Here is a 15,133-nt window from a genome sequence, read left to right as displayed (position 1 = left end):
GATGGATTTCTTTTTCCCCAGTGAGAAAGAAAACAAAACCCTGCCTTTTTTCTTTGGTTCTGGTCTTGTTTGGGGCTCGTGCCTACTGCCTGGCTGTGTACAGAGAGAGGAACTATCCCAGACGGGCACACGGCGGTGGCTTTTCCACATGACACTGAAGGTTTTGATTAAAAAGGTGGAAGAATGGTGCTTTTTCTTCCTGTCAGCCAGACCTTAAATCAACCCTCTAGTGAGGAAATGCTGTCCAAGGCTGCCGTTCAGTAAACTGTCCTTTGTCTTCTGGTTGTGATTGTACAAGCAGGTTTCATTTCAAGCCAGGATTTAGGGTTGGAGGGAGGCCCCCTCTGTCCCCCTCCTACCAGCCGTGCTATCTTTACTGAGTTCTCATTCCGGGAGTCAAGCGAGCCGGCCTCAGTTATTTCATGGAGCTTGGAAACAGCCACCTTGAGGGTGGGAAGAGAAAAGCGAGGAGAGAAAGGAAGCCCTGGTGGGTTAGGTAGCATCTGGAAGTTACTTCTGGTTACCTGGCCCAACTCCTGTTTTACAGATGGTGAACTAGTCTTGGCAGCAAGTAGCACGTACTTAACCCAGTTGCTCAAACAAAAGAGGGACTCGTTGGAAGGGAGGGGGATATGATGAAATGAAACGGTGAGAGAGACATGGCTGTACCTGGGCCGAGGAGTCCCTGGCACAAGGATGCTTTTCCCAAGGTCGATTCTAGGTTCTCTCCCCGCTGGCCATCCCAAGCCTCCAGCCCACCGTTTCTGCCCGAGATAGGCGTTCCAACAGGTTATAACTAAGAAACTCCCAAAGAACTCTGATTGGCCCACTTGTCCAAAGGCAGGGGTAGACCAGATGACCTCATGAAGGTGCTTCTGACAGACAGACGTCTTTGTTCTCTTCCTCCTTCTTTCCTGCTATGAATGCACATGTGTACACACACATTTATGCCACACATATACTGACTACCTTCTATGTGCCGGGAATATCATCTGTTCATTTCAGCAAAGAGGGGTTGAGAGATTACAGATTTTGGAGTCTGGATTTGAATCTCAGACCCACCATTTACTATTTGGTCTACAAGCATGTGTGGCATATGCTAGCTGCTCACCAAATACTGTGCTGGATGCTGATGAGACAGGAATGAACACTCCCACCCTTCAAAGAGTTCTCTGAGGCTCAGTTTCCACATCTGTGACCCTGGGACAACAAGCTTCTCCTTAGGGCATTGTTCTGGAGAGCAGCAGAAGTTTAAATGTGGAGAAACTCACGTCAAGGGGCCAATGACTGTCAGGCCAACCCCTTCTTCCAGGAGCCCACAACGAGCCTCTTTCCCGCCCCTGCCCCCGCCCATGGCCAGGCCCTGGCGGCTTCCCGTCACTGACGCAGATCCCCTTGTGAAGGGTCAAGGGGCCGCTGTGGAAGTGTCCCTCCCCCTCCTGTCCTGGAGGAGAAATGGGGGGTGGGCCCCCAAGGTAGCTGCCTCCACTGGGTGGGAGGGCAACCCCCTGTTATTTGGAAGGAAGGGGACCCCATGGAACCCCTTTCTTCCAGAGTGTCTTGTCCTGCTCTGCTTTTCCTGAAAGCTAGGTCTGTCCACATTGGGAAATTGCTGGAGTCAAGCGAGCTGGCCTTTCACTTGATCATAATAGTTTACATGGGGAATGTCAGCTGCCCACATGTGAAAATATACATCATCATTAAGCCCTAAGTGCTTGCGTCTGGAGATAAAGCGGCCAGTCTCCTGGACTGACCTTTTGTTCACTGATGGAACCACTGCTAATGAGCACTGAGCCCGTTGGTGGGATGTTTTCATATGTTGAAGCAAAGCGTATGTTGGCCATTAGCCTGTGGGGGGTGGGGGTGGTACGTTGACGGCACTATACAAACAGCATTTGCCAAAACACGTAGCGCCCACTGCACCTCATTATCCAGCCTTGTTCTTCAAGGCCAAAGTCATATCCTCCTCAAACTATCCGAGAAGGACTCTGGCATCTTTTAGAGGACACGATGGGGCTTAGGGAAGAGCCTCTCTGACCAGATTGCCTGGGTTTGAATCCTATCTTTACTCCCATGTGACCTTGAGCAAGTTATTTCACTTTTCTGAGTCTATTTCTGCATCTGTAAAATGCAGATTGTAATAATAAAACCTCCCTTGAGAGGATTAAAAAGGGTTATCCCATGTAGAGCACCTAGGACTTAATATGTAGTAGGTGCTCAGGAAATGGCAGTGATGATGATGATGGTGATGATGGTGACAGTCGTCACTGGGAGGTGGGGTTGGTGGAAGGTCCTGCCTGCTCAGAGAATCATCTTGGATGAGGTTGTATTGGAAGGGGGTCCTGAAGACTGGGTGACTTTTGGACGTGCCATGATGGGGCACGAAGAGCTCCTTCTAAAGGAACGAGCAAAGGCCCAGTGGCCGGAAAGCCAGAGCTTGCTCAGGAAACAGCGAGTGTAGCGTGAGATCACCCACGAGCAGAAGGCAGGAAGGGGCAGCTGGTCGAGAAGGGTGTTTGGGGCCAGGCCCAAGAAGGCAGTGGACTTGGTCCTTTGGCAGTGGAGACCACCTGTGCTGTGTGGTGTAAGTGGTGTAAGTGGTAACAGAGAGCTGTGAGGGGCCTACTGATAGTCCAGGCAAGAGAAGAGAATTCTTGAAACCGGGCACTGAGGTGGCGATGGAGAGGACAGGTGGGTGGGAGAGATACCAGGGCTAAGATTGCCGTGTGTGCATGTTCCCATCTGTGAAATGGGGACAAGCTGGTTTTGAGTGGGACCAATGAAGGCAGAGCTAAGTCCTTCCCCTAGAGCTGGCCCAGAACAGCTGACAGAGCCCATGCAGCTCAGATTCATTACTGCTCTGAAGCCTGCCATGGAGCCCTGCTGTGTGTTGGTCCTGGCTCCAGCATGGGCCAGCAGGGTGACCTTGGAGGAGTCCCTTCCCTTCTTGGTCCATTCTCTCAGTTCCCCATCTGTACCATGAATGCATTGAATCAGCTGGGCCCAGGAGAGTCCTGTGATCACAATGCCTCCTCCTCCTGTTCCATCGTGGGTCCTGCATCTCTGAACAAGTAGAGGGTGTGTGTTTCTAGAAGGCTCCGAGGGTGACATGATGGGTTCTGTCTTCAGGATTATCGATGGCTACAGAGGAGGAGTGGGAGGTGGTTCTGAAGAGCCTTTCATGGCCCAACTGTGTGCCTCCATCCCTGGCTGCCTCCAAGGGCACCAGCCACATGCAGTCGATCACATTTCCACGTTGACATCTTCAAACCAGCAACTTTGAAGCTGGGAGATGCTTTGGGAAACGGGTCCTCAGACATGTGGAGTTAGTTTCTCACTGATGCAGGAAATGATGTCCCTTCCTCCTGCCAGTCATCAATCACAGTGCAGAGGGGACAGCAAGGCCCAGAGAGAGCAGGTACAGCAACTGGGGCAGCTGATGGCAGGGCCCTCACAATGCCGCCCTCGGGGCTGGGAGAACCAGCCTCGCAAGAGACATCGGCACGTGCTTAGTCCTGCTTAGTTAGCGTTGTCTGGATGAGTCCTTCTCCCCCTGAGCAGCACCCCCATACTCCCCACTCAGTCCAGCCTCCAGGTCTCTGCCGGTGCTGTCCCCTCCACCTGGTACATCCGACTTCTCTCATCTTCCCTCTCCAGAGCTCCCGCCAAAACCAATCTCTCATTCCCCCCCACCCCTCAACTGTTATTGCAAAGGCCGCAGTCCTCAGGTCTGCGATGAATCACTTGATCATTATTTCCCGTGTGCCACCTGGCCTCCCTGCTCTTAGAGGCCTGGGGGCTGGGGATGCTGGTCTACCCGGGGTTGGTTGCACAGGGAGGCACAGACACCAAGGGCGCAACAGCGCCACCTTGTGGACTCACGGCCAGGCTGGCTGAGACTGGATGACCTGGCCAGTACTGGCAGAGCCCACTGGGGTTGGGCTGTAGGCCTGCCTGGGGCTTCAGTCCTTCTCGCTGTGAAATCACGGAGGTTGGATGCTGGAGAATCCCAGGGAGGCAGAGCCCTGAGAGTGGTGGGTGATCAGCATATGCTTCCCGATTGAGAGCTAAGTAAAGCATTTGTGGGGTGGCTTCGTGCCCAAGCCAGGCCAATGTCTTTTCTACCACCATCCATTCCTCACCAGCCTGCTCAGTCCCTGAAATACCCCAGATTGTCCTGCTTCAGGTTAAGCACAGAAGGCCTTTGTGAAGCTGCAGTTATGACCCAGGAGGGGTGAGCCCTTGAGCAATTGCAGCCCCAAGGGGTGCTGTAAACCACTGCCTATGCTCACTCCAAAGCCATCGCCACGCAAATGCAGCTTCAGGACTAGTCCTTAGGTTTTCAGTCCAACCAGACTGTCCCCCCACCAACATCTATCATCTCCTCTTTAGAAGTCCTGAGACTCCAGGGCAGGGGTGTCCAAACTGCGGCCCGCGGGCCAACTGCGGCCCGCAATCCATTTTTAATTGGCCCGCAGCAAATTCCAAAAATATATTTAGTTTACTTAAAATAAACCAAGTGAGGCAATTCGTACTTCACCTCGAGTGAGTGGCCCGGCTGTTTGTGTATTTTACCGCATATGGCCCTTGGTAAAAAATGTTGAAAAAAGTTTGGACATCCCTGCTCCAGGGTATTGAAAGGAGTTCATCAACACTGTGCCTGAATATTGTGATGTTTTTCATTTTGATGGAGCAGAGGATGAGAGAGGTATGCGCTAGGCCATACATCCAAGTTTAGGGTCACAGGTAGTGCAGGCAGCTTGGGGACACTGAGATCGTAATAGGGGCATGGAGATAAAAGGGGCCAGAGGGGATTAGAAAAGAGTGAAGGTACAAAGCCCACTGGGTCCCCTCCATCCGTGCCAGGGGCATCCCAGCCATAGCTCTCCGGAGCCCTCGGTGCAGTGAGGTTGCCATTGCTGTCCAGAGCCCACCTGGCCCGGAAGATATGCCCCCCTTTCCTCAGCCTCCTCATAGGCCCCCTGGGACCAAAAGAGATTAACTTCCTGGAAAGAGATCTGAAACTGCATGAAATTCTGCTTTCAAGCTGCAGGGGGTGGATTGTGGTTGCTGGAACCCCAGAGTCCTGTGAACATCTGGGGGCCCTTTTTCTTACGTGGGTCAGACGTTACATACAGCCCAGGCAGAACCTTCCTAATGGTCTCCCTTTGAAATTGACTTCTCTGACAGGAAGGGGAAGGACCAGACACCCTCTGATTCCATCAGTGCAAATAGCGAATGTCCCACTGAAATGCCCCTTTGAGCAGCGCTCAGCTCACTCTCCTGGCAGGTCTGGGTTTCACTTTCCAACTTAAACTGGCCAACGGCGTCTTACTCCCTTCTCCTTGGCAAAGGTGTCACTCTCTGGAGTCACTTGAAAGGGGGTTTGGTTGGAATCGCTTAGTCTCTTCATGTCGAGTCAGAGACTGAGTTTGAACCCATGGTCGTTAAACTAAATGCATTATTACCTCCTTGTTAACTCTCATTAGGGCTTTGACCGGTGGGCAGTGTCCCCAGAGCCCTCCTGCCAGCCAACCCCAAGGAATGGGATGGTGCGACTTCATACACACAGCTGGGTCACCTCCAGTCCCGGGACAGTCCTGCCATCTGCTTAGGAGCAAGGGGAGGGTGGCTGAGCAGGGAGCCCTTCAGGTGGGCGGGCCTAGGAGGGGTGAGGGGTCTGCAGCCAGATTCGCTTTGCTTCTGACCCCGTCCTGCGGGAGCCTTTCCCAGTGAGACCCTCCCATAAGCATCTCCCCTTCCCTGAGCCCAGTGGCTCATGGCCCTGAGCTATGGCATCTTCCATGTAAGCTCCACCTGCCTCAGCTGGAGGGCCGCAGTGTTCTGTCAGCAGAGCTAAGGTTACGTACGTCTCAGGGGCCTCCTGGGAGGTGGGGAGTGAGGGGACTACAGGTGGCCAAGACACCCCACCACCTCCAACTCATCCTTGACCCACTCACCCTGGGTTCAAATCCCCTCTCTGCCTCTTACTGTCCGGGTGACCTTGGGCAAATGACTTTACCTTTCTGATCCTTGGTTTCCTCATCTGCGAAGTGATTCGTCTGCCTCACAGAGCGTCATAATAGTGTCTACCTCACAGAGCCACAATGGAGACTGAGTGAAAAAATGCATATGAGGCATTCCACATGGCGCCCGGCCAGAGGTGGCCTCAATATAAGTAAACTATTGTTACCCATTATATTATTTCTATTTGTTTTAGACATCGAGTCTATAAGATAAATTGCATGCAGAGAAGGAGAAAAGAAGCTTGCTGCTAAAAATATGTATATATCGTTTGAGAACCACGGAGTTCCAACCAGCCCATTTTATACATCACCACATACAGCCAAGAGATGCAAAAGCACTTTTCTGTTATGATAGAAATTTATCTCATTTATGTCCCATTGGAGAAAAAGTGCTTTGCCGTCAAGGACCGCACTGGCTTCACCTTTTAAATTCCCCGACCTGACTCGACCCGACCCCCAGCCCGCTGTACCCAGTACCAGGCTGGGCCCACTGTGGGTAAGGGTGGGTCCTCCCTGGGTCATCTGATGGCCACAGGTGGTATATGTGAGTGCACAGCCCTGGTGCCTCTTCCGAGGTCCACGAAATGGCTGTTTCTCCCTGTGGCCCATCCACCCAGCATCTCTATTTGGTCTTTGCTGACTCACCCCAGGTTCAAGCCGTATCCTGGCACAACACATTGTTTTATGTCCCTCATTAACAAATAAATGGTGGGCACCAGTTCTGTACCAGCCCCTGGGCCCTGCCAACCAAGTTTGCGCCAGCCATCACCTCTCCTCCTGAAGCACATTTGCCCACAGCCTCAAGGTTTCTTCCAATACTTGATTGCCCTGAAGTAGCCTGGGGTTACTGATCTCTAGGAGACTCAGATGCCAGAATTCCCGGGAAAGTTCCCCAAGTCTTAGAAGCAAGAAAACTCCTAACCATCAATTCCCAAGTTTTGAAGGACCCATCAGGCATCTCGAGCAGCTCTTTCCTGTTACCAAGGAGAACATGGAGGCCCAAAATGGCCAAGGGCAGAGGGTGGGCCAGAGTGGAGGGCTCCCACCTCTCGGTTCAGCATCTTTTCTGTGAAAGGAGCAGCAGGAGCTCCAGAAACCAGCACTGCAATGGTTGCTCCTCTGCAGTCCCACTAAGTTGTTCGGGTGGGAGAGAGGGATGGTCCAGGGTGGAGTGGGACGAAAGGGAGCCCCCACCACCCAGGACTGGAGACAGCAGACATCGGGGAGACGTGCTGAGATGCATGTGTAATTGGCTTTGCCTGCACTCAGTGGACAGGTGGCATTTGCCATCACAGAGGCTCCCCCCACACCTGAGGCCTCCCCCTGCACCGCAGGGAGGCCCCAGGGCAGGGGAAACCTACAGAGGGCAGGGCCTGGGAGAGGGAGAAGGAAGGAAGGAAGGAAGGAAGGAAGGAAGGAAGGAAGGAAGGAAGGAAGGAAGGAAGGAAGGAAGGAAGGAAGGGAAGGAAAGGAAGGAATGGAAGAAGGAAGGCATTCAGAATGGTGGCAAAATAGAAAATGAGCCACTGGTTTCATTCACCAGAGCCATTCTAGGCTGCCCCACCTCCACTCTTAGAATGGAACCCGCCTCCCCAGACACTGCCCGGTGGGCTTAGCAGAGTAATCAGGCCCATGGTCACATTTCAATAGCTGGGAAGAGAAAGAAAGCCTTTCAGATTTCAACATCTTTGGGAAAGATGTGTCTACGCCCTGTCTTTCTGAGCCCACTCCCAGCAATTTTTGCAATTATTGCTCTAGTTTATTAAAAACCCACCTGGTGAGTGAGCAGCTGGTGGAGGGTGACTGGTGCGGGGAGGGGACGGGTGCAGGGGGGCTACCTTCCCAGAGGTGGTTGCTTCGGGGTGGGACGCAGAAGCTCTTGGAGATGCTCTTTCATACTTGAACTATTCAGGCCAGGTAGTTTAACCAAGAAGAAGAACGAAATGACAGTGGTGACATTTATTGCATGCTTTCTACTGTGTGCCAGGATCTGGGCCAAAGGCTTAACCTAAATGTTTCGTTGATTCCTTCTGGGAGACATTCTTATTTTTGGTCATCTTCCTGATAACTGAGACTGAGCAGTCAAGACCCAAGTCCCACAGCTACAAGTAGCAGATCTGGGATTTGAACCCAGGCCTGTCCCTGACAAAGCTATCCCCATAGGGCTGCTGAGCTCCCCTCCCCTGGTTGTTGGGCCATCCTGTTCACCTGCCCTCTTGCCCATTTCAGACCTGTTTGCTCATGACCTTGAGACCAGGAAGGTATTCATCTCATGTCTGCCCTCTGAGGAGACAGCCCCAGAGTGGCTGAGGGACGTCAGCAAGCTCCGACGGGGTGGCTGATGGACGGGGCTGTCTTGCACAGCTCCCTATGTCATGTGCACGCGCGTACCTCATTCAGTCCTGACCACAGGCCCAGGGCATGGGGATGTCGTGATGGATGTTCTGCAGACGCAGGCAGTGATGCTCAGAGGGCCGTGTGACCTCCATGAGGGGACGCCAACTGAAAGTGGCAGAGCCAAAAATCTGACCCGAAGTCTGGGCTCCTTCACCAGCTTCCCGCCCAGCTGCTTACCTGCACCACCGAACACTGCACGTGGCCCAGGGCCAGGTGTGGGTGGGAGGGCGAGACACTCAGGGAGGGGCACTGTGCGCCCAGCACCTTGGGGTGGTCCTGGCCGTCCCGCTCCTCCCATCACTGACCGCCTCCTCTCTCTTCCTCCTTCCAGTCCCCAGTTTTCATCACTCAAGTCGGCCGGGACCTAGTCTCCCAGACAGAGGAGAAGCTCCTTCAGAAGCCCAGCAAAGAACTCTTTTCTGCCTGTGCACAGTAAGTGCCGCGGCCCGCCTGGCCTCCCCAGGCGGACCCGTCTCCCTCCCTTCCTGGGCTGGAGGCCTCAGGCCCCTCAGCCTCCTCTGGGTAGCCACACAGCTGCCCGAGAGAGGCCGCCTCTAGCCTCCTCCTGAGCACTGGGCACCTGGGACAGGTCTTCAGTGGCCGAGGACCCCAGCCAAGCCACCTAGCTATTTGTATACTTCTTAAGCAGGGAAAAAGATACCAGGGGGCCAAGGCCAAAGAAAACATCTGCTTCAAAGGGTGTTGAAAGCAAGTGGCTCTCCAGGCTGTTGAGACAGAGGAATGTGCAAAAATTTGACCCAGTCTGGGTGGTTTAGAAATCCTTCCCCGGCCCCCCAACCACCACCGCTGCCACCAACCACAGCCAGGTGGCACTGCTACAGGAGGGGGCTGCCGGCTGCCGTCAGAGCCACACCCAATCACCTCTGCAGACCGTACAACCACCCTATGGAATATGAGACAAGTCTGTGGGTGCAGTGCCAGCCGTGTACCAATTAAGCCCTCACACACAACGAAACCGTAGCACACACATTCACTGCCCACACGCACTGCTCCCCATAAGCTAACTCACGCAGGCATACAACATACCTACATGCCAAGAGACGTCCGGAGCTCAATCACTCCACACACCTGGGCGAATGGGGAGCTTTTTGCGTGCCCTTGTTCAGCCTTTGCCTCACAGGTATAAATACACCTGCTGTGTGCCTGGCACTCTGCTTGGTGCTGGGGGATGCCCTGGTGAGCAGGAGCCCAGTCCCAGCTGTCACTGAGCTTCCTGCCAGGCAGGGGGCAAGGAAGCCATCACCCCCCATGCACAGGGAGTGTGACAAAGAGGACGGACATTTAGGGAGGCCAGCTTGGGGCCCAGCCCTGTGCTAGGTGCCGAGGAGACATGGCCGTGAGCAGAATCAAACCCGGTTGCTGCCCTCTTGGAGCTAGCCATCTGTCAGATCTGACAACCAGTGAGGTCTCTGGGTTGACACCCGGACCCTGAGGGAGTGGCCACACCAGCCCCCCATGCCAGCCCGTTTTCAGGTTTGGCAGGACACAGCTGTGAAATGCCGCCACTCCCCATGGCACCTCCCCTCCCTAGGTCCCAGGTGCCTGGGCCAGATTTGTTGGCATTGCCACTTTAAAAAGGGAAGAATCCTATCCCTGCCTGCAGCCAGGTTCAGAACGCTGCAGGTCTGGCCTGGGGCCAGGCCCATAGCAAGTGACCAGTAAATTCTGCTGCGGGGATGAAAATCTCCCCACGGCTTTGCTTATCCTGGACCAAATCCAGAGCCTGGGCCCTCAGGGGCCTCATCCCCACTCAGCCCAACACCACCCACCACCTCGGAGTCCCTATGCTCCCCTGCACGCAGTTAAATCCGCTTCTGTTGTCATCTCCACTCTTGTCCCTTCTTCCGAAAGATCTCCATGACTCCCCCCGCCCAACCCCGGGACCTCACCTAACCCTAACTCATGATAACATGTCCCAATTTCATGTTTGTTATTTACTGTTGTGATGCCATCCACATGCTCACTGCTGTACCCCAGGCCTGGAATGTGCCCGTGCCACATACTCTGCCCATGTTTGCAGGATCATCCAGGCAATCTCAGTGACCTCCTAGAACGGTGGGGCGTCTGGACCCTGTGTGTTTGCATTTCCAAAGTCTGGGAATGGATGAGGCCGGAGCATTGCGTCAGCCTGCTGGATCAGGATGATAAAATGTTTCTCTGTTCCCTCCGAGCCAGGTCTGTCCACAACTACCTGAGTGGAGAACCCTTCCACGAGTATCTGGACAGCATGTATTTTGATCGCTTTCTCCAGTGGAAGTGGTTGGAAAGGTGAGCACTCCCCTGGCACACCCTATGTGCGTGTGACAATGTGCGTGTGTGTGGGGGGGGAAGAGGGGGTTGGTTACTGGTTTTTCCCCTGAGAAGTGATATTAAAATCAGGTACCTCCATGGACCCATGGATCAAATTAAATTAACCACCCTTCTATTGTTAAGTTCTTGTGTATTCTTCTAGAAATGCTCTGTGCTTATTAAAGTGTACTTACACACTCTCACACTCACACTCACGTACACATACAGCATCTTGGCATCTGGTTCTGTTTTGGTTCACTGTCCTTGGGAATTCTTCATCCATCAGAGAATGAAGAGCTGCCATATTCTTTGAATGAGTTGCACGTCCCTTATTTAACCCAATCCCCTATTGATGGACATGGAGGTGGCTCTCAATTTTGTGTGCAACCTTCCCTAAGTAATGAAAAACTTTGTACATATACCTCTATGTACTTTTCAAGTACGACCATAGAAATTGCTAGCAGAGGCATTTCAGGATCCAAAAGCACCGATGCTAAGCTGTGAAGGCCTGCTATGGTGAGGGCCTGCTATGGTGAGGGCCTGCTATGGTGAGGGCCTGCTATGGTCAGGGCCTGCTATGGTCAGGGCCTGCTATGGTCAGGGCCTGCTATGGTGAGGGCCTGCTATATCGCCCTCCCAAGCAGCTTGTTCGATTCCCAGTCCTGCCAGTGCCCCAGTGCCTGTTTCCTGTCAGCTTCAGCAACACCGTTCTCATGTCTTCCCGTCCCATACATGTGCAGCAATGTTCCTTTGTATTTATCTTTTCATCTCTAACGTTGGGTGAGACTGAGTATCTTGTCATATTTTATTTGCTGCGTCGTTCTCTGCCAAGTACTCTCATATGCATGGTGGTGACTTGGCCAGGCAGATGTGGCCTCCATGTGACTAATGAGGAAGGAGAGACCTAGAGGGGACGTGGCTTTCCTTGTCACCCAGCGGGCCTGTAGTATAGCCAAGGGGGTCCCTGGACCAGGACTCCTGGCACAGTGCTCTGCCCACCATGTTTCAGGATTTGCAGGGCAGGGTGATGCCTGCATTAAGTCCATTCTGGGCTAAGCTGGTAGATGAGGCTGGGAGAGCAACCTGTGCCCTGAAGGCCTGGCACTCGCAGCCATCTGTGTCTGCTGTGGTTAGAGAGCATGGAGCCATCCTGCTGCTGGGTATGTATCAGCACCTTTGCTGGCTGAGGCCCCTACAGAGGCTCAGGAAGCTTCAGGACACAAACCCGCTAGAAGCCCCATTCCCGGTCCCTCCCTGCCCACTTCAGGAAGCCAGAGTAAAACACTGCCCATCAGCCGCTCAGGGACGTTTCTCTGCACCCTGACCAATGGGAATGACAGAGTGAGCAGTGGACGGCCTTCTCTGTTAGCCCACTGACTGTCACTGGCCACCTTACAGGGTGATTTAAGCAGTGGGGACTCCCACTACAGAGACCCCCAAAGGGGGCCATGTCCTTTCTTCCTAGAGTTCTAATAATGACATTTGAACAGCAGCTTACAGAAAGCCTTTGGATGCAAATGCCTTTTTGATATCTTCATTTCATTGAAGATGCAAGGCTCAGAGAGGTTGATGGAGTGTCCTTGGGTCACACAGCAAGGGCCTGGCAAGGCTGGAATCTGAACTCCAGGTCCGTCACTCAAATCCTTCACCTTTCGTCTACCCAACACTCCCATTCCAACAGAATCCAGCTGTGGCCACTGACTTTTACCTACTTGTGTGTATCAAGCACATGAAATGGAGAAATGGACTTTTTAAATCTGAGAAGTTAAGCCCTTTTGCATTAAGTTGTTGAAGCCAGTAGGGACCATCCTAAATGACTGACAACACACTGCCTCCCCCTCCACCCTTTTTTTTGTTTGGTAACAAGATCATGGCCCCTTAATGCTGTACTGTTGAAATATTAAAAGGATTCTTTCCCTCCCAAGGTTAACCAAGAAATTCCTCGGAAATTGTATTACACTTATTTCCCCTAGCAGAGGAGTTCTGCGGTAATGTCGACCGACTGTTTGTTCTCCATGTATCGTAAACTGTTAGGCCCGGACGCCTTCATGTGGTTTCGAGGGCAGCTGTAGGAAACGCTCCCAGGGCGCATGGCGGACGCTGGCGCTCGGCAGGTTTCTCCAGGGCCCGGGCTGCTCGTGTGCAGAAGAAAGATACAGAGCAATGGCCAGTCCTGCAGTAGGGCAGCCCTGTGCTACTGGTGGGGCCTGGGCCCCGCATCCTAAAGAAACGCCAGATAGGAGAGTGAGTCACAGCATGTGAATTCCAGATGGCGTGGCCTGGGGTTTCAGGGCTGTCCTGTGAGAACAGCATGGTCCAAAGATGTGATTTCCGGTGAAACCCAAATCCTCCACTGGACCCAGCAGCCAGAAGAGTTTTTGTGGAAGATTCATTCAAGAGCTGCTGGGTGACCAGAAGCTCACGGGTCTTTCTCGGGCTGACCCAGTTCTTTGGCCAATTCAGTCTCATTCCAAGCCCCACCCTGGTCAGGATCTTGGGATGGAGCTGGAGGATGCTCAAAAATAGTCCTGCAGATCCAAGAGCCAATTTTAATGTCGTAAAACTGATTGTTTTCTTACCCATTTCATCAGTTGATGGACATAGACATTGTTTCCGTATCTTGGCTATTGTGAATAATGCTGCAATGAACATGGGAGTGAAAATGTGGTGGTGGTGGTGGTGTGTGTGTGTGTGTGTGTGTGTGTGTGTACATATATACAGAGGGTGCCAAAAAATGTATACACATTTTAAGAAAGGAAAACTGTATTAAAATTGTAATAATATATACCAACAACAAAAGATGAACACAAGTCACGTTTGACTTCTGCAATTACAAGAGGGGCTCAAAGTGGTTACCATCAGCGTCCAGACACTTCTGATGACGGCGAACTCCTGCTTGAGCAACGTTGACCAAAGTGTCCACTTGTATGCAATTTTTTGGCATATATACATATATCCCCACGTATCCACAGTGGAGTATTATTCAGCCTTAAAAAAGAAGGAAACCCTGCCATTCATGACCACATGGCTGAACCTGGAGGACACTTGCTAAGTGAAATAAGCCAGACACAGAACGATAAATACCGCATGATCTCACTTACATGTGAAATGTAAAACAGTCAAAATCATAGAAGCAGAAAGCAGAATGGTGGTTGCGAGAGGTGGGGAGGGGATTGGGGAAATGTGGAGATGTTGGCCAAGGGTGCGAAGTTTCAGCCACGCAGGATGAGTACGTTCTGGGGACGCAACGTGCAGCGTGGTGACAGTTGCTAACAGTACTGCGTTGTATACTTGAACTTCGCTGCGTGGATAAGTCTTAAGGGTTCTTACCAGAGAAAGAAAAGAAGGAAGGAAGGGAGGGAGGGAGGGAAAGAGGGGGGAAGGAAGGAAGGAGGAGGTTGGGGGAGGGAGGAAAGAAAGACAGAAGAAGAGAGAGGGTAATCGTGAGGTGATAGGATGTTAATTAGCTTGGTTAGGTGACCACTTCACAGTGTATACGTGTATCAAAACAGCACGTTTACACTGTCCGTTATACCTCAGTAAAGGTAAAAAAAAAGCTGATTATTCGTAGCCAAACAGGCCAGCGCTGAAAAAGCACAAGTTATCTGCAACACAGATTCCGCATCTTAACACGTTTGTTTACTTACTCCGAGAAGTCCCATCCTTGCCTCGTGGTCAGAGGCCCTGTCTGATTAGACATGCTACATGGCTTTGGCTAATTAAAGTGGGGCGTCTGGAGACACGAAGTGATGATTACTTCCTAAATTCTGCTTTTGGCAGACAGGACCTTCTAGTGTTCTGGAGCTATGGGAAATATAATAAAGAGGCCTCGGTGGAAAGGTCAGGAGCCGATGGTGACAGATTGCTGAGACGAGACTTGGACACAGGTCTTCTCGGGGCTCTGCCAGGCCTGGGCTGGAGGAGCAGGAAGGAATAGCCCCGGGCTCCTGGGGAGAGAATGCTGTAGACCTGCTAGGCAGGCAGAGGTGTGCAGGTGTGGGGAGGGCTGCGGTTTCCTTGTCCTCCGTGGGACACTGAATCTCTGTGGCTCCTGGCCCCCTCCCCTCTCCCTGCACAGAGGACACAGCTTCCTTCTGAGTTTAGCCACCTGATTTGCATTTGGGAGAGAGGGGGGAACCACACGGAAAGTGCGGTCAAGCAGCTCCAGCTCACATTTTTCAAGCCTTCTGCCCTTTTGCTCTTCTCCCAGGCTTCAGGGCGACCTGGCCTGGTGGGCTGGGATTTGAACACCCAGCCCCAGAGTAAGTCTTTGAGGTCCCATCTGCAGCGATGAATCCTGGGGTCCCCTGGCCTGGTTAGGAGGGCATGGAGTTGTGCTTCGCACCCACTCTGTTCAATGCTGCCAGTGTCTGTTGCTTATGGGTTCTGCATCTTCACAC

At 52.6% G+C, this 15,133-nt stretch overlaps 1 protein-coding gene across 2 annotated transcripts in view; it reads left to right on the top strand.

Moving 5' to 3' along the window:
- The window catches only part of GRK5 (G protein-coupled receptor kinase 5), a 194,278-nt gene that overhangs the window by 161,070 nt on the left and 18,075 nt on the right, over positions 1–15,133 (top strand). For both annotated transcript variants that reach the window (XM_019725274.3, XM_074338979.2), the window contains exons 5-6: positions 8,755–8,855; positions 10,620–10,712. In XM_019725274.3, coding sequence (XP_019580833.1) covers positions 8,755–8,855; positions 10,620–10,712 — 194 coding nt within the window. The remainder of the gene's footprint in view (positions 1–8,754; positions 8,856–10,619; positions 10,713–15,133) is intronic.

Source organism: Rhinolophus sinicus, chromosome 15, assembly GCF_057876585.1.
Source record: "Rhinolophus sinicus isolate RSI-liver-muscle chromosome 15, RSI-T2T, whole genome shotgun sequence".
NCBI lineage: Eukaryota > Metazoa > Chordata > Mammalia > Chiroptera > Rhinolophidae > Rhinolophus > Rhinolophus sinicus.
This window is presented reverse-complemented; position numbering and strand designations above follow the sequence as displayed.